The sequence below is a fragment of the Podarcis vaucheri genome, assembly GCF_965113315.1.
Source record: "Podarcis vaucheri genome assembly, chromosome: 2".
Taxonomy (NCBI): Eukaryota; Metazoa; Chordata; class Lepidosauria; order Squamata; family Lacertidae; genus Podarcis; species Podarcis vaucheri.
The window spans coordinates 8,843,352-8,858,146 of NC_138760.1; the positions used below are offsets into that span (position 1 = coordinate 8,843,352).

The window sequence follows — 14,795 nt, forward strand, 5'->3', positions numbered from 1 at the left end:
CCCCACAAATAGAGTTTTTGACATTGAATACTCCTTAGATTCCCCATCCCTGTCCTAAAAGTTAACACAAAGGGATCCCTTCGCTGCATAAACGTCCCCCATCATCTCCACATGCCCGCTAGATGACACATTGCACGTACCCTGACCTGACTGGAACAGACTTTTTAAACGGAAAGCGAACAACGCAACTGAAGGACACCTTCATGTATATAAACAATTCTTTATCCTTCCATTGTCAGAGAGAAGGAGAAAAGAAGAGGGGCAGAGGGAGGAAGAGAAAGAGATTTCCATGCATTAAATTAAAGATGAAATGCACAGGTAATATATCTTATTGCAAGATGCCATTTTGCTTTAAGAAACATGTTTATTGCACCATTATTATTTTGGAGGGATGGGTAAAAGTTCAGAACCTCTCTGGTTGGTGTTTCCCAGTCAGAGAGACCAATGGGATGGGGTTGGAAAGGCAGGATGGGTCTTCTGGCAGGATTTCCTTTGAAAGATGAGGTAAAAATGTTTTCAAATATCTGGATTGGTTGGCACCGAGACTCGTTCAGAAGGAACCAGGCAGGGGCTGGTTGTTGTTTTTTTTGTGTGTGTGTGTTGTTGTTTTGATTTTTTAAAAAATTAAATAAATAAATAAATTAAAAACCCCACCACACTTCCAAGGAGTTTAGTCATAACAAAGGAGGGTCAGGGTGCTTTTTTTGGGGGGTGGGAGGGGGGTTGTCTCTCCTTTCACCACAAGCTGGATGGAGAGAGAAAGAAAAAAAATTCACATTGATGGGAGGGCAGGAAGGTGCAACCAAGTTGAGGCACTCCCCACGCACAACAAGGAAGAGGCGGGTGGGGTCTGCGGCGGCAACACCACGGAACCAGGCAAACCTCCTGCGTCGGACAGTATACAGCGTGCGGCCCGCCCCGTAAGGGCTCGGAATGGAGCCTGTGCGGAAGATGAAGGCATCAGCTTCTTCCTTCCATGGGAACCGTGGAGCCTCTCCCTCCTGGCAAAGGCCCCTTAGGCTGTTATTATACCGTCGTGACCCTCATGACAACCTCGCGGCTGGAACTGGAGCCCCCGCGATGTTCGTTAGGCCGCAGGTGGCTGAGAATGTGCAGAATTGTATAACCACAGTGATGGTTCAAAATAGTCCTAACTCGCTGGCCCCGCTGGGAGGTCCTCTCACTCCCCGAGGAGGGGTTCGTCCGTGAATTCCGCCCTCCGGGCTTTGTGCTCCCGCCAATTGGTTCCCCTAGGTCCTTGGCTTTGTCGTAGTTCAGCACCTTCCACTGCTGGTTCACCGCTTGCCAGCGCTTGAATATTCGATACACCGAGGAGCCTTCGTGGATAATCAAGCCTGTCGAAAGAAGGAAGGAAATATAAGATGGTTGCCTGGGTTCAGGGCTGGGGGAACTCTGAAAATAGGGTCCAATAAGGCACCTCAGTTTCTTTTAGCCTCTCATCATGTTGGCTTGATCTTTGACTCCTCACTCTCCTTTGTTCCCCATATTCAAGCACATCACAAAAATACAGCCCTTCTTTGTCTCTTCTGCTCTTCAGCAAAGACTCAAGAAACTCTGACCCTCACCCTGCTTTTCATCTTCTCTTGCAACCTTCTCCTCTCCACCCTTCTGTGGTTTTACCTATGTCCCTTCACTTTTATCAGGCACTCTGACAAACGCATTCGCCTCACTCCTTGCTCTGACCCATATCTCCTGAAATTGCTACGTTGGCTTCCAGTCCGCTTTGTGGTCGATCTCTTTGTTCATATCATCCCAGCAACAAATCCCTGCCCAAGTCCAGAGCCCCTCCACCACCACCACCAGTCACCGCTCTTGCTCCCGCAAGCAATTCCAGTTGCCTTTCTCCCTTGCTGTCCCATGTGCTTGGAACTGCCTCCCAGCACACACCCGTGTGACCCCTCACTCTCACTTGCACCAAATCCTTCCTCAATCCATCCCTTGGAGCCTTTGGCACAACCCAGGCTCCCTTGCTACACTTTAGGGCACAGTCCTAAGCTTGTCTACCCAGAAGTACCACATTTTTCGCTCCATAAGACACACTTTTTTCCTCCTAAAAAGAAAGAGGGAAAGGGGGTGTTGAAGCAAAGCCACTGATCAGCTGATCAGCAAGCGATCGGGAGGGGAGATAAGGGACTCTAGCAATAAAGGAGGCTGCCTGGGAGGGGGGAGGTAAAAGCACATGGATCCTCAGGATGTTTGTACTGGGTCACCCCAAATTCACCATCAGATCACATAGCATGCCCATGGCTACAGCCTGCACCAAAAAATCACACATCCATTGTTTGGCGGGGCCGCAATGGCACAAAAACGTGGTTACAAAGCACGGATCCACATGGATTCTCAGGATTTTTGCTTTGGGCTACACCAAACTCACCATCAAATCACATATCATGTCTGTGGCCACAGCATGAACCACAAAAATCATACACCCACTGTTTCATTCAGAATATTTTTTTTTCTTGTTTTCCTCCTCTAAAAACTAGATGCGTCTTATGGAGCGAAAAATGCGGTACGTCAATGGGGCTTCCTCACTGGTTAAGCAGGGTTAGGACTGCAGCCTAAGCCTCTAACCAAGGCCAAACGCATGCAATTGGAGTGATGGCACATTATTTCACCCACTTGCCACGTCCCTCCCTTTCCTCTATCAAACTTCAGATTGGATGCTCCTCAGGGCAGGGAACTGCCTTCTTGCACAACACAGGTTGAGGGTACTATATAAGGAAATGAACAAATAAATACAGTGGTACCTTGGGTCTCAAATTCCTTGGTACTCAAAAATTTGGAACCCAAACACTGCAAACCCGGAAGTGTTCTGGTTTGCCAACTTTTTCCGTTTTGAGTGTTACACTGAGGTCTGTCTGTTTTTGCTATTTATTTTGCATTTTGTTTTTGCGGCTCTTTTTGTTGTTATTGCGTGGAACCCAGTTCAGCTACTGATTGATTGATTGTGTGACTGCAGTACATTGTTTATTGTTTTCATTTTATGGATCAATGGTCTTGCTAGATAGTAAAATTCATGTTAAATTGCTGTTTTAGGGGTTGTTTTAAAAAGTCTGGAACGGATTTTGCATTACTATGGGAAAGCGCACTTGGTTTTGGAACGCTTTGGTTTTGGAACAGACTCCTAGAATGGATTAAGTTTGAGAACCAAGGTACCACTGTATATGAATGTTAAGAGGTGAGGTCTGAGTTCATCTGGATCGGACCTCGATCGATTTCCACCTCCAGCTTAGCCTGAGTTCGTCACTTTGCCACAAAGCACCCGTGTCACTGGAATAATTTCTCTTATGCAGTTTTGTGCATGCTCATGCAATTTCCACACAGGGCCTGCACATATGCGTTTGGACGGGGGAGACCCAGGATCAAGTCTCTGCTCAGGAACAAAGCTTTCTGGGTGGCTTTGGGCAAGGTACCATCACTCAACCCAAAGCCATTTCACAGGGCTGTTGTACAAGAAGAGACTGTGCCTTGCACAATCATTTGCATGGCCATGTAATTCTGTTTATAGCTTGTCCTCATGATTTGTGAAGGGATATTGGAAAAGTATCCACAGGGCACAGATCCTCTGTCTTGCGAGACTTGTCACCTAGCTGTTTCTCCTGGCCACCAGTTATTAAAGGTAAAGGTAAAGAGACCCCTGATCATTAGGTCCAGTCGTAGCCGACTCTGGGGTTGCGGCGCTCATCTCGCTTTATTGGCCGAGGGAGCCAGCGTTTGTCCGCAGACATCTTCCGGGTCATGTGGCCAGCATGACTAAGCCGCTTCTGGCGAACCAGAGCAGCGCACGGAAACGCCGTTTACCTTCCCGCCGGAGTGGTACCTATTTATCTACTTGCACTTTGACGTGCTTTTGAACTGCTAGGTTGGCAGGAGCTGGGACTGTAACGGAAGCTCACCCTGTCGCAGGGATTCGAACCGCCGACCTTCTGATCAGCAAGTCCTAGGCTCTGTGGTTTAACCCACGGTGCCACCCGCCTAGTTATTAGGCCGCATCTTTTCCTACGCCCCAACCACTTACCCAAAATAAAACCTGCATATCGAGCCGTTTAAGTTAAGCATATTTGCATGCTTTATATGGTTCTGCACGAATGTATTTCTTGAGCGTGGGGTGTTGAGCTTTCCTGGCAGTTCCCTGGGTAGATTTTGGATTAAGTTATGTGCAGTTTTGCTCCTATTCCCTACCCAGATTAAAAAACAAAACAAAACATCAGCTTTCATTTTCCATTTTCATGGAACCCAGGCCAAGAATCAGTTTTAGTCTGGCATTCATGAACTAAGGGCAACAAAAGCTCAAGAAGATATAACTGCTTTATGCTACGAACTCTCCCTCTTACTTACTTCCCCTCTCTTTCTTTCCCATGTGCTGAGATTTAAATGTGAAGGCCCTTGGGGCAGGGGCTCGTCTTTTGCTTATATCGCTCTGTGGCACAAGAAGTGGCATAGTCAGAAGCGTACCCAGGCTCCCTTGCACCCTCGGCAAGGAGATGTATCTGTGCCCACGTCCCTTGTGCCCTTTGCAGACGAGCCTATGCACCTTGCCCAGCCACCCAGAGCAGTGGAGGACTCCCCAAGGAGTGTGTGGACAGGCAGGTGAGCTCCGAGCCACTCCAAGCCAGAGCAGAGAGGTGCGATTTTTGCACCCTCTTGGGCCCGCATTCTTGGCAGAGGCCAACCCCTAGGTATGTCACTGGGCATAGTGGTTAGAGTATCAAATTAGAACCTGGAAGAAAACAGGGTTCAAATCCCCAACTGGTCATGAAACTAACTGGGTGGCTTTGAGCAAGTCACTACACATGTACAAATGATGGTGGCAGAGCATAATATCACATGTAAAAAGGACCCTTTCCTCCCTATGATAAGGCACAGGCCAGATTCTTGGTAACAAAAGGGTGTAAATGTATTATTTCATGACATGGAAACTGCCTTTACGGATCGTGCAGACTCAGGAGAGTGAATAAACAAACATCTAGGAAATGTTGGTTTTGTGATTAAGCAAATATGAAATGTATTTGGCGGGAGTGTGAAATAATATGAAACCTTTAGAAATAGGCAATTATCATTATTTCGGAGATAATCAAGTAAGTTCCACCTGTCTCCTCTTCTTTGGGGCATGCCAAAATATTATGTTAACGTCATGCTTAGGGAATTGGCATATAAAATAATTCCGCAAGACTGAATGTTGCAGGGAAACTTTCCCAAAATATTGAAAACCTGGCTAAATCAGCATCACGAGTCTTTGTGAACTATGCATATCAATAAATTAGCAATGTTGATACAATTACAGCGGAATTGGTGCCCTTGAGTGTTGACCCCTATTAGCAAGGCCCTTGTGTGGTACAACATGCAACAGTCTCAGCCAGTCAGGCCCTTTGGCTGGGGTTAATGACAGGTATAGTCCAGAACATTAGGAAGGTGCAGAGTCTGGGAAGGTTTATTTACAGGAATTTCTGAGGGATGCAGGGTGCATTCATTCCGTGTTTTGGAATAAGGTTGTGACAGAAGTTTGATAGATAATAACATGCATACAGAGGGCGACATGGGGGACGTGGGTAGCTCTGTGGGTTAAACCACAGAGCCTAGGACTTGCCGATCAGAAGGTCGGTGGTTCAAATCCCCGCAACGGGGTGAGCTCCCGTTGCTCGGTCCCTGCTCCTGCCAACCTAGCAGTTCGAAAGCACATCAAAGTGCAATAGGTACCGCTCCGGCGGGAAGGTAAACGGAGTTTCCGTGCGCTGCTCTGGTTCGCCAGAAGCGGCTTAGTCATGCTGGCCACATGACCCGGAAGCTGTACGCCGGCTCCCTCGGCCAATAAAACGAGATGAGCGCTGCAACCCCAGAGTCAGCCATGACTGGACCTAATGGTCAGGGGTCCCTTTACCTTTACCTAGAGGGCGATATGTCTGTAACGCCTTTTTTTGTTTGTTTCCTTATTTCTGTGCGTGTTGAAAAATAATCCTTTCCCCCCCCTGCAACATATTCTGGAACTCCAAGAGACCAGTGAGTTATAAATACCATCTCCCAACTGGATGCCACCCAGTGACAATCAATTGTGCTCCCGCCATCCTCTAACGTGGGTCATTACCATGCGACACGTGTCCCTGTTGAATCAATGGGAAATGGAAAAGTCATTCATTCATTTCCCAATGACAGCGCACCGCTCGCTTCCCACAAGGGGCCTAGCTGTTATCATTCTGTCTTGCCAGAGCTCATCCATCAGTGCCACAAACGCGGCTCGGCCTCTTTAGTGAATGTCATTGGCTTCCAATTAAAAAAGGCTTTCTCTCCCTTTGACGGTGTGCGGTGCTGGAGGTAAAATCTCTAGCCATCTGCTGAGGAACCCAAAGGCAAAGGCAGCCACAGGGCGTACCAAGGCCTAATTATGCCGCCCACGCCTTCAACCACGCACGAGGCCATCGACAAAGGCACGTGACACAAAAGCTGCCGCCAATCTTCTCATCAGGACACACCTTTGGAGAAAAGGGTAACTGTGGCCCACTAGACAGATTAAACATGCATCTAAATAATATCGCGGTTTCCCAGGAGCACAGCACTTGAACCAGGGTCCTTGGCTCTGAGAACCTAGTGGCTATTAAGCTCAGTGGCAGAGTGCAAGGCTTTGCATGTCTACCAGCTCCACCTGGTACGCAGGCTAAGACCCTACCTGCCTGCGGACTGTCTCGCCAGAGTGGTGCATGCTCTAGTTATCTCCCGCTTGGACTACTGCAACGCGCTCTACGTGGGGCTACCTTTCAAGGTGACCCAGAAACTGCAATTAATCCAGAATGCGGCAGCTAGACTGGTGACTGGGAGTGGCCGCCGGGACCACATAACACCAGTCCTGAGAGATCTGCATTGGCTCCCAGTACGTTTCAGAGCACAATTCAAAGTGTTGGTGTTGACCTTTAAAGCCCTAAACGGCCTCGGCCCAGTATACCTGAAGGAGCGTCTCCACCCCAATCGTTCTGCCCGAACGCTGAGGTCCACCGCCAAGGGCCTTCTGGCGGTTCCCTCACTGCGAGAAGCCAAGTTACAGGGAACCAGGCAGAGGGCCTTCTTGGTAGTGGCGCCCGCCCTGTGGAACACTCTCTCATTAGATGTCAAAGAGATAAACAACCTGACATTCAGAAGACATCTTAAGGCAGCCCTGGTTAGGGAAGTTTTTAATGTATGACATATTAGTGTATTTTTGGTTTTTGTGGAAGCCGCCCAGAGTGGCTGGGGAGACCCAGCCCGATGTGCGGGGTACAAATAATAAATTATTCTTATTCTTATTATTACTTCTTTCATGTCCTGCTTCTGAGCTTCGGTGGAAGAATCTGGGTTGGCACTGTGACAAACAGAATGGCAGGCTAAAGTGGACCTTTGGTCTGAATCGGGCAGGCATCCTTTAGTTTCCTTGGCTGCTCACAGCTTTTACTGGGGACAGATTGTGCATGAAAACCTGTAAAATTGGCGTGCTCCGATCGAGGTAGGCAGATTTAGGGGTTTTATGGCACTATGGCAACTAGGCCATATTGAGCCCAACACGGACGTCTGCTGTAAGCAGTTGTCTCCCATCTCTCCCATGCTGTTCAAGCATAAACTTTATTCTGTCAGCAATCAGGCTTCATTCCCAAGGTATTTTATGAACTATTTCAAAACACAAACACGCAAAACAAACATAAATCTGGCACTTGGATTAATATCTTCACTCAGAAAAGGAAGTCAGGTCCAAACGTCCAGAGATCACGGGAAGACACAATTAAATGAATGTGTGTGCACAGCACCATTGAATGGTCTGGGAGCATCTGATGCTCAGTCAGCGAGGGCCTGGCCCATCCCCTGAATGGGTGGCCACAGGCAGCCCCACAGAACACCATAGATATTGACCGTATTTTTCGCTCTATAGGACGCACCGGACCAGAGGACACACCGGACCATAGGAGGGGGAGAACGGGGGGGGGGGAATTCTCCCCCTCTCTGCGCAGCGCCCCTTCAGCGAAGCGGCAGGAGAAACGGAGCCCCTTCCATTTCTCCTCCCGCTTTGCTGAAGGGGCGCTGCGCAGAGAGGGAAAACTGTGCAGCGCCTCTTCAGCGAAGCCAAGCCCGGAGAGCGGTAGGGATCGGTGTGCACCGATCCCTCTCACTCTCCAGGCTTCAGGCGGCTATCCGCAAGCCTTCAGAGCACAGCGGGAATTCCTGCTTCGCTCCAAAGGCTTGCGGATAGCTGCCTGAAGCCCCCGAAGCGCAACACGAAAGCAACGCAAAGCCTCCGGAGCGCGGGGGGGGGGAGCTCTCCCTCTGCGCTTCGGAGGCTTTGCGTTGCTATCGCTGAAGCCAAGGAGCCTGCATTCGCTCCATAAGACGCGCACACATTTCCCTTTAATTTTTGAAGGGGGAAAAGTGCGTCTTATAGAGCGAAAAATACGGTAAATGGATGCATGCACCACAAAATGAATGTGGCTGTGCCTCCGAGTCTCTGGTTCTGAAAAGCTGTTTGCTATGCTATGTATAGCCTTCGACACATAATCATTACAATGGGTTCAACTGAGTTCTCAATTTCCCCCCACCCATGGGTCATTGCAGCATTATTTCTCTGCCCCCCCTCCCCCGAACTCATCATCATGTTGAGTATTAAAAGTACTGGAATTGTGTTATGTAAATCACCCAGGGATCTAGAGGGGGGGGGGGTGATTGGCTTATTACACTTGATGTCACCATAGACGGTTGGCACGCAAGAGGGGAAACAGAAGTGAGGGGGCAGATGGATCCAGAAGGTTGTGTTGAGGTTGAGAGTGGGGAGAGGATGAGGATTGGATGGTTAGTAAACTACACTATGACATGCCAGCCTAGATGACTAGCGGCTCCTCCTTCCTCTGAGGATATTAGCTCCAAGGGTCACAGCAGATACACTGCATGAGTTAGAGGCCTGGGACTAATTTGTGTATTACGGCATTGGACAATTGATATACCGTATTTTTCGCTCTATAAAACCATAAGATGCACCTAGTTTTTGGAGGAGGAAAACAAGAAAAAAAAATTCTGACTCCCAGAAGCCAGAACAGCAAGAGGGATTGCTGCACAGCGAAAGCAGCAATCCCTCTTGCTGTTCTGGCTTCTGGGATAGCTGCGCAGCCTGCATTCACTCCATAAGACGCACACACATTTCCCCTTACTTTTTAGGAAGGAAAAAGTGAGTCTTATAGAGCAAAAAATACGGTAATTTGTGTCACCGCTTTCCTGAATGTGGTGTGCGTCAAAGCACAATTTGTGGCTTACACCTTAACATATATTTCCCCTTTAAATTAAATCCTGCTATTGGTCCTTGAGCCACTTAATGGGTCTCGGCTTCTGCTGTCTCACTGTTTCAGATCCTTCAGCAATTTTTGCCATCCCATTTTCAAGACTCATCTCTGTAGCCGTGAGGCCTAGAAACCTTAAGAGAGGAGAGCAGGGTTTCTAAAGCCCGTGGCCTCCTGATGAAGGAATGGGTTTCCCAAACTCAAAACTGACTATGCAGGCAGTTTGAAACTGCACCAAAAATCCCTATTTTTCCTTAGCTAAAATCCATTAACTTGAGCTCTGAGTCAATGTATAAACAAAAACCCGGCCGTGCTCAGAGCCCTCTCCTTTATCAGTTTGTGACGGCAGGGATGACCCTGACTGCACCAGTAGAACAGAGAAAGACACATCTGTACCTTATCTTATGTGCTGATCACAAAAGACGCACAGACCTAAGTCCGGAACAATGCCAGAAGCGTGCTCCCGGAGATGATTACCTCTTCCTCCAAGATAAGAGTAGCAAGAGGAAGATCCTTTTATGGTCAGAAGTACAGGAAGGAATTCCCTTTTATGGTTAAGAATACCAGAGCAAGAACATCTGTGATGTCAACCTGCGTACATAGGCTGACGTGGTTGGATTTATATGGGAAGGAGGGAGAGGGTGCCTGGAGGATATATATACTGCATGAAACTTGTCATTTCTTTGGACTTGCTGTGGACTTGATCACGTAAGTGCCTTCTGCTATCCGGAGAACAGAATAAACTCTTTCTTCGAACCAACCTCAGTGTCATTTGACTTCCTACCTCCTGTCCCGGAGCAACGCAGACCCAATCGGTGAACTCAAATGAGGCTACACTGAGGCTTTTGTTAACGTTTCATTGCTGGCTGGTTTGTTTCTGTTAAGCCTATGCTAAGAGCCAATTCCGATATTTTACCCATACAGATCTGTGGAGACCTACGTCTTACAACTTGCTGTCATTTCCCCTTGTGTTCAGAATGTGGGTGTGTTTTCTCTTTCCTGCTTCCAAGTGATTCTCAGAAAATTCCGAACACCTCCAGGCCCCTTGGGATGTTTGTGTGTGTGGACAGGCGAGACGTTGCAATGTGCTGTAATCATTCTAAGCTTTGACTGACCCTGCCACTTATAGGGGAAAGATGTATCTCACTGGCAGAGCATCTCTTCTGCATGTAGGAAGTCCCAGATTCAATATCTGGCTTTTCCAGGCAGGGCTGGGAATGTCTCCTGTGTGAAACCCTGGAGAGTGACTGGCAGGCTGGGGATACAATTGTAGATCGGCCAATGGGTAGACTCAGTATAAAGCCAGCTTCCTATGTTCCTGTTCTAGGAAAACAAATGGTCCCCACAGAAGTAGTGGTTAATTTCTAAAATAAAAGGTGCTGGGACTAACTTCAGCAAGGAAGCCATACTTCCCTCCTGTCAGGTTTTTATTCCTATTCTCAGGCAAGGTGCAACTGGCCATCAGTGGCGAAAGCAAGGTACTCTGCAGAGGCTCAGAAACCACTGTCCACAATATTATTACCAGGCATGGGGCTGGTCCCAGGCTCTGAATAAAGGTTCTGGGGCTGAGTTTGGGGGTTTGAAAATTCTGTGTCTAGAATGTATGTATACATTCATTGCCCTATATAAACTATGCAAATTAAGAACACCGATAGAGTTCGTTTTGTATATTTCCCCCTAGGGTAAAGGGACCCCTGACCGTTAGGTCCAGTTGCGGACGACTCTGGGGTTGCGGCGCTCATCTCGCTTTACTGGCCGACGGAGCCGGCGTACAGCTTCCAGGTCACGTGGCCAGCATGACTAAGCATGACTAAGCCGCTTCTGGCGAACCAGAGCAGCGCACAGAAACGCCGTTTACCTTCCCACAGGAGCGGTACTTATTTATCTACTTGCCCTTTGACATGCTTTTGAACTGCTAGGTTGGCAGGAGCTGGGACCAAGCAAAGGGAGCTCACCCCGTCACGGGGATTCGAACTGCGACCTTCTGATTGGCAAGCCCTAGACCAGGGGTGGACAACCTAAGGCCCGTGGGCTGAACGCGGCCCAATCACCTTCTCAATCCGGCCCGTGGACGGTCTGGGAATCAGCCTGTTTTTACATGAGTAGAGTGTGTGCTTTTATTTAAAATGCATCTCTGGGTTATTTGTGGGGCATAGGAAGTTGTTCCATTCCCCCCCCAAAAAAAAATATAGTCCGGCCCACCAGATCGTCTGAGGGATGGTGGACCGGCCCCCAGCTGAAAAAGGTTGCTGACCCCAGCCCTAGGCTCTGTGGTTTAGCCCACAGCGCCACCCGCATCCCATATTCCCCCCTAGCGAGGGGGAAATAGCAAAGCAAAGAACTGGAGCCCCCGTCCTTCCCAAAGGAAATCTCAATCAGCCCCCTCCCACTTCTGCACCCGAGACCCAATGAGATATTGGTAACTATTTACCATTTCCACATCCTTAAACTCTCCCTCTCTGTATATATGATTTACTTAGATTTTTGGGTTGACAAATTCTGAACGCGGTAACAATAGGCTTGCATGATGTCCAGGAACACAAACAGCTCTGCAATTTAATAACGCCAGAGGGGCTGGGGAAGGTGGGTGAAAGAGATTTTAACACACGGTGGCTAATCGTTACAATCTCAAGCAATAGTAGGATGCAAGAAAACTTGTCTACAGAGAGCTGCTTTCTGACCTCAATAGACGCATACATCCTCCATCCTAATCTCATTTCCTGTGTTACTGGGCTGCCAAGACTATTGCCAGGAGGCACTACTTCAGAACTGGCCTTTCCTAATGGTTAGAAATCTCCTGAAATCTACCATCAAATTCCTTTGCATCGAGTTCCACAATGGAATCACAGAGCGGACGAAGCATTGATTTTCCTTTTCCCTGCATCCAGCAAGCTGCAGGGATCATGCCAGCGGAGAGAGCAAAACAGGGGGAACCCTCCCATTTGTTTTTCTAAGCGACGAAAGCGGGCTTGGCTGGCTGGACTCACTCACCTATGCAGACGATGTCCATAAAGCCGTACATCCCATAGCAGATCTGGAAGAGCAGGTCCTGTCGCTGCCACTTGGCCGAGGGGCTGAGCGATGACCAGATGAGCCACGAGATGCTGGCGATGAGGAAGAGGGAACCCAGGATGATGGCTGCGATCTGTACCTTTTCGATCACCGTCAGGGAAATCGCCTGCCACTGGGGGCGGGGAGGAAAAACAGCACATGGGAGCCAACCCCCGGCAAGGTGCTTTTGCCAAATGATGGGCAGAACAAGCCAAGACGGGATTTTCCCATGAGGCCGAGGGGTGCAGAATCTTAGGGTGTCGATGCACAACAAATGCAATATGGAGAGCTTGGGCATTGGCAAAAATCATTCTGCTACAAATATACAAATGTTTAGGGAAGTTTTTAATGTTTGATGTTTTATTCTGTTTTTAATGTGTTGGGAGCTGCCCAGAGTGGCTGGGGGAACCTAGCCAGATGTGTGGGGTATATAAAAATTATTATTATTATTATTATTATTATTATTATTATTATTATTATTATTATTTACGGCCCGATCCAAGGGTTGTAGCCAGTGCTAGCCCTGTTCAGAAAGGAACCACTGAAATTGATAGACATGACTTAGACCCATCAATTTCAATGGGTCTACTCTGAGTAGGACTATTCCCCATGCTGCTGTTTCCCATGGCTTCCTTTCCACACCCTGTGACCAAACCAGGTATTGGGAATAGAACGGGGGGGGGGGGGTGATGCCACAGGATAGTGGTTTTTGGAATGTGCTACAGGATATATCCTCAGGTTCCTTGAGAACTTACTAATCTCCTTACTGAGGAAGGCTTGAGAACGGCAAACAGGTTTCTCCAATTTGTGCAATCACAGGGGGCGCACTGAATGCTTCATACCCTCAGTTGGTGGAGCAATGCTGAAGCGCAATAAGGGCTTCACCAGGTGAAATGTGCACCACACAGCACAATGCGTGAGGAATGTACGGCCATCAGAATCTTTGTTGAGGTAGTTTAAGACTGCTTGGCAGGCCTGTATGTGTATGTGTGCTCACACACATGCGCATCATCTGCCATACTTTGCTGTTGACTCCCCTTCTCCCTGCAACATGTTGCCTGCTGGTAAAAAAATAATTCACCAACCAGGGTTTTAGCAGACCCTCCAAGTGTCCCTATATTCCAGGGACAGCCCCAGATTTACAGAAGCCGTCCCGGTTTCCGATTTGACCCCAGAATGTACTGGATACAAGAAAGAAGATTCCACCTAAACATTAGGAAGAACTTCCTGACAGTAAGAGCTGTTCGACAGTGGAATTTGCTGCCAAGGAGTGTGGTGGAGTCTCCTTCTTTGGAGGTCTTTAAGCAGAGGCTTGACAACCATATGTCAGGAGTGCTCTGATGGTGTTTCCTGCTTGGCAGGGGGTTGGACTCGATGGCCCTTGTGGTCTCTTCCAACTGTATGATTCTATGTCCCGGTTTTCCTTAGGACATCCCTATTTTCATTGGAGATATGTTGGAGGGTATGGAATTATGTGACCCCTGAGCCAAGCAGATAACACATCAGAAGGCAGCCCAGTATAGGGAAGTTTGTAAAAAAAATGTTTAACGTTTTATTGTATTTTTTATATGTTTGAAGCCACCTAGAATGGCTGGGGCAGCCCACTGAGGTGGACAGGGTACAAATAGTAAACTTTTCATCAGAGAAATGTTGTAGGGTATGGCTTTAGCCGTTTCGGTGCTTACCTGCAAGGGATTCTTTGTGCTAATGGCTAAGACCTGGTATTTGAAGTAGCACAGCTCGCAGCTCCAAGAACCTCTCTCGCTGATCCAGCGAATCAGGCAGGGCTGGTGGGTGCAGCGGACAGACCCGTCGCAGCGACATGGGCTTAAAAGCTCCCCCTGCAAGGAAAAAAGCAACGGAGATTCAGGGAGGTCTTCGCTTACTGGCTACAAGCTTCCTGGACCCCGCTGCTGAGACTTCACAGAAGCTACCCAGGCCTGTAGGAGTACCCAGTACCAATCATTACAAACCATCACCACCAAGAGGATTCTGGGTATACCGGCCATCTCTAAGCCTAGAGTCCACTAAAGGAAAAGGGACCCCTGACCATTAGGTCCAGTCGTGGCCGACTCTGGGGTTGCGGCGCTCATCTCGCTTTATTGGCCGAGGAGTTTCCGGTTCATGTGGCCAGCAGGACTAAGCCGCTTCTGGCAAACCAGAGCAGCGCACGCAAACGCTGTTTACCTTCCCGCCAGAGTGGTACCTATTTATCTACTTGCACTTTGATGTGCTTTCGAACTGCTAGGTTGGCAGGAGCAGGGAGCAATGGGAGCTCACCCTGTCGCAGGGATTCGAACCGCCGACCTTCTGATCGGCAAGTCCTAGGCTCTGCCGATCCATTAGGTCTCCTCTGTTTAAGAAACCACCACCACACCACACCACAGAAGCGAGCCTGGTTCGTTAGTGCTGCCTGCTTAATGTGCTGGCAAGGAGAGCAAT

The 14,795-nt window shown here is 48.5% G+C and overlaps 1 protein-coding gene across 1 annotated transcript in view; it reads right to left on the minus strand.

The window, feature by feature from the left end:
* Window positions 1-344: 344 nt before the first annotated feature.
* MARCHF9 (membrane associated ring-CH-type finger 9) overlaps window positions 345-14,795 on the minus strand; it is a 39,449-nt gene continuing 24,998 nt past the window's right edge. The window contains exons 2-4 of the mRNA XM_082206142.1: window positions 14,039-14,194; window positions 12,294-12,486; window positions 345-1,355 (exon numbers count right to left, since the gene is read on the minus strand). Of these exons, the coding sequence (XP_082062268.1) occupies window positions 1,027-1,355; window positions 12,294-12,486; window positions 14,039-14,194 (678 nt within the window). The 3' untranslated portion in view covers window positions 345-1,026. The remainder of the gene's footprint in view (window positions 1,356-12,293; window positions 12,487-14,038; window positions 14,195-14,795) is intronic.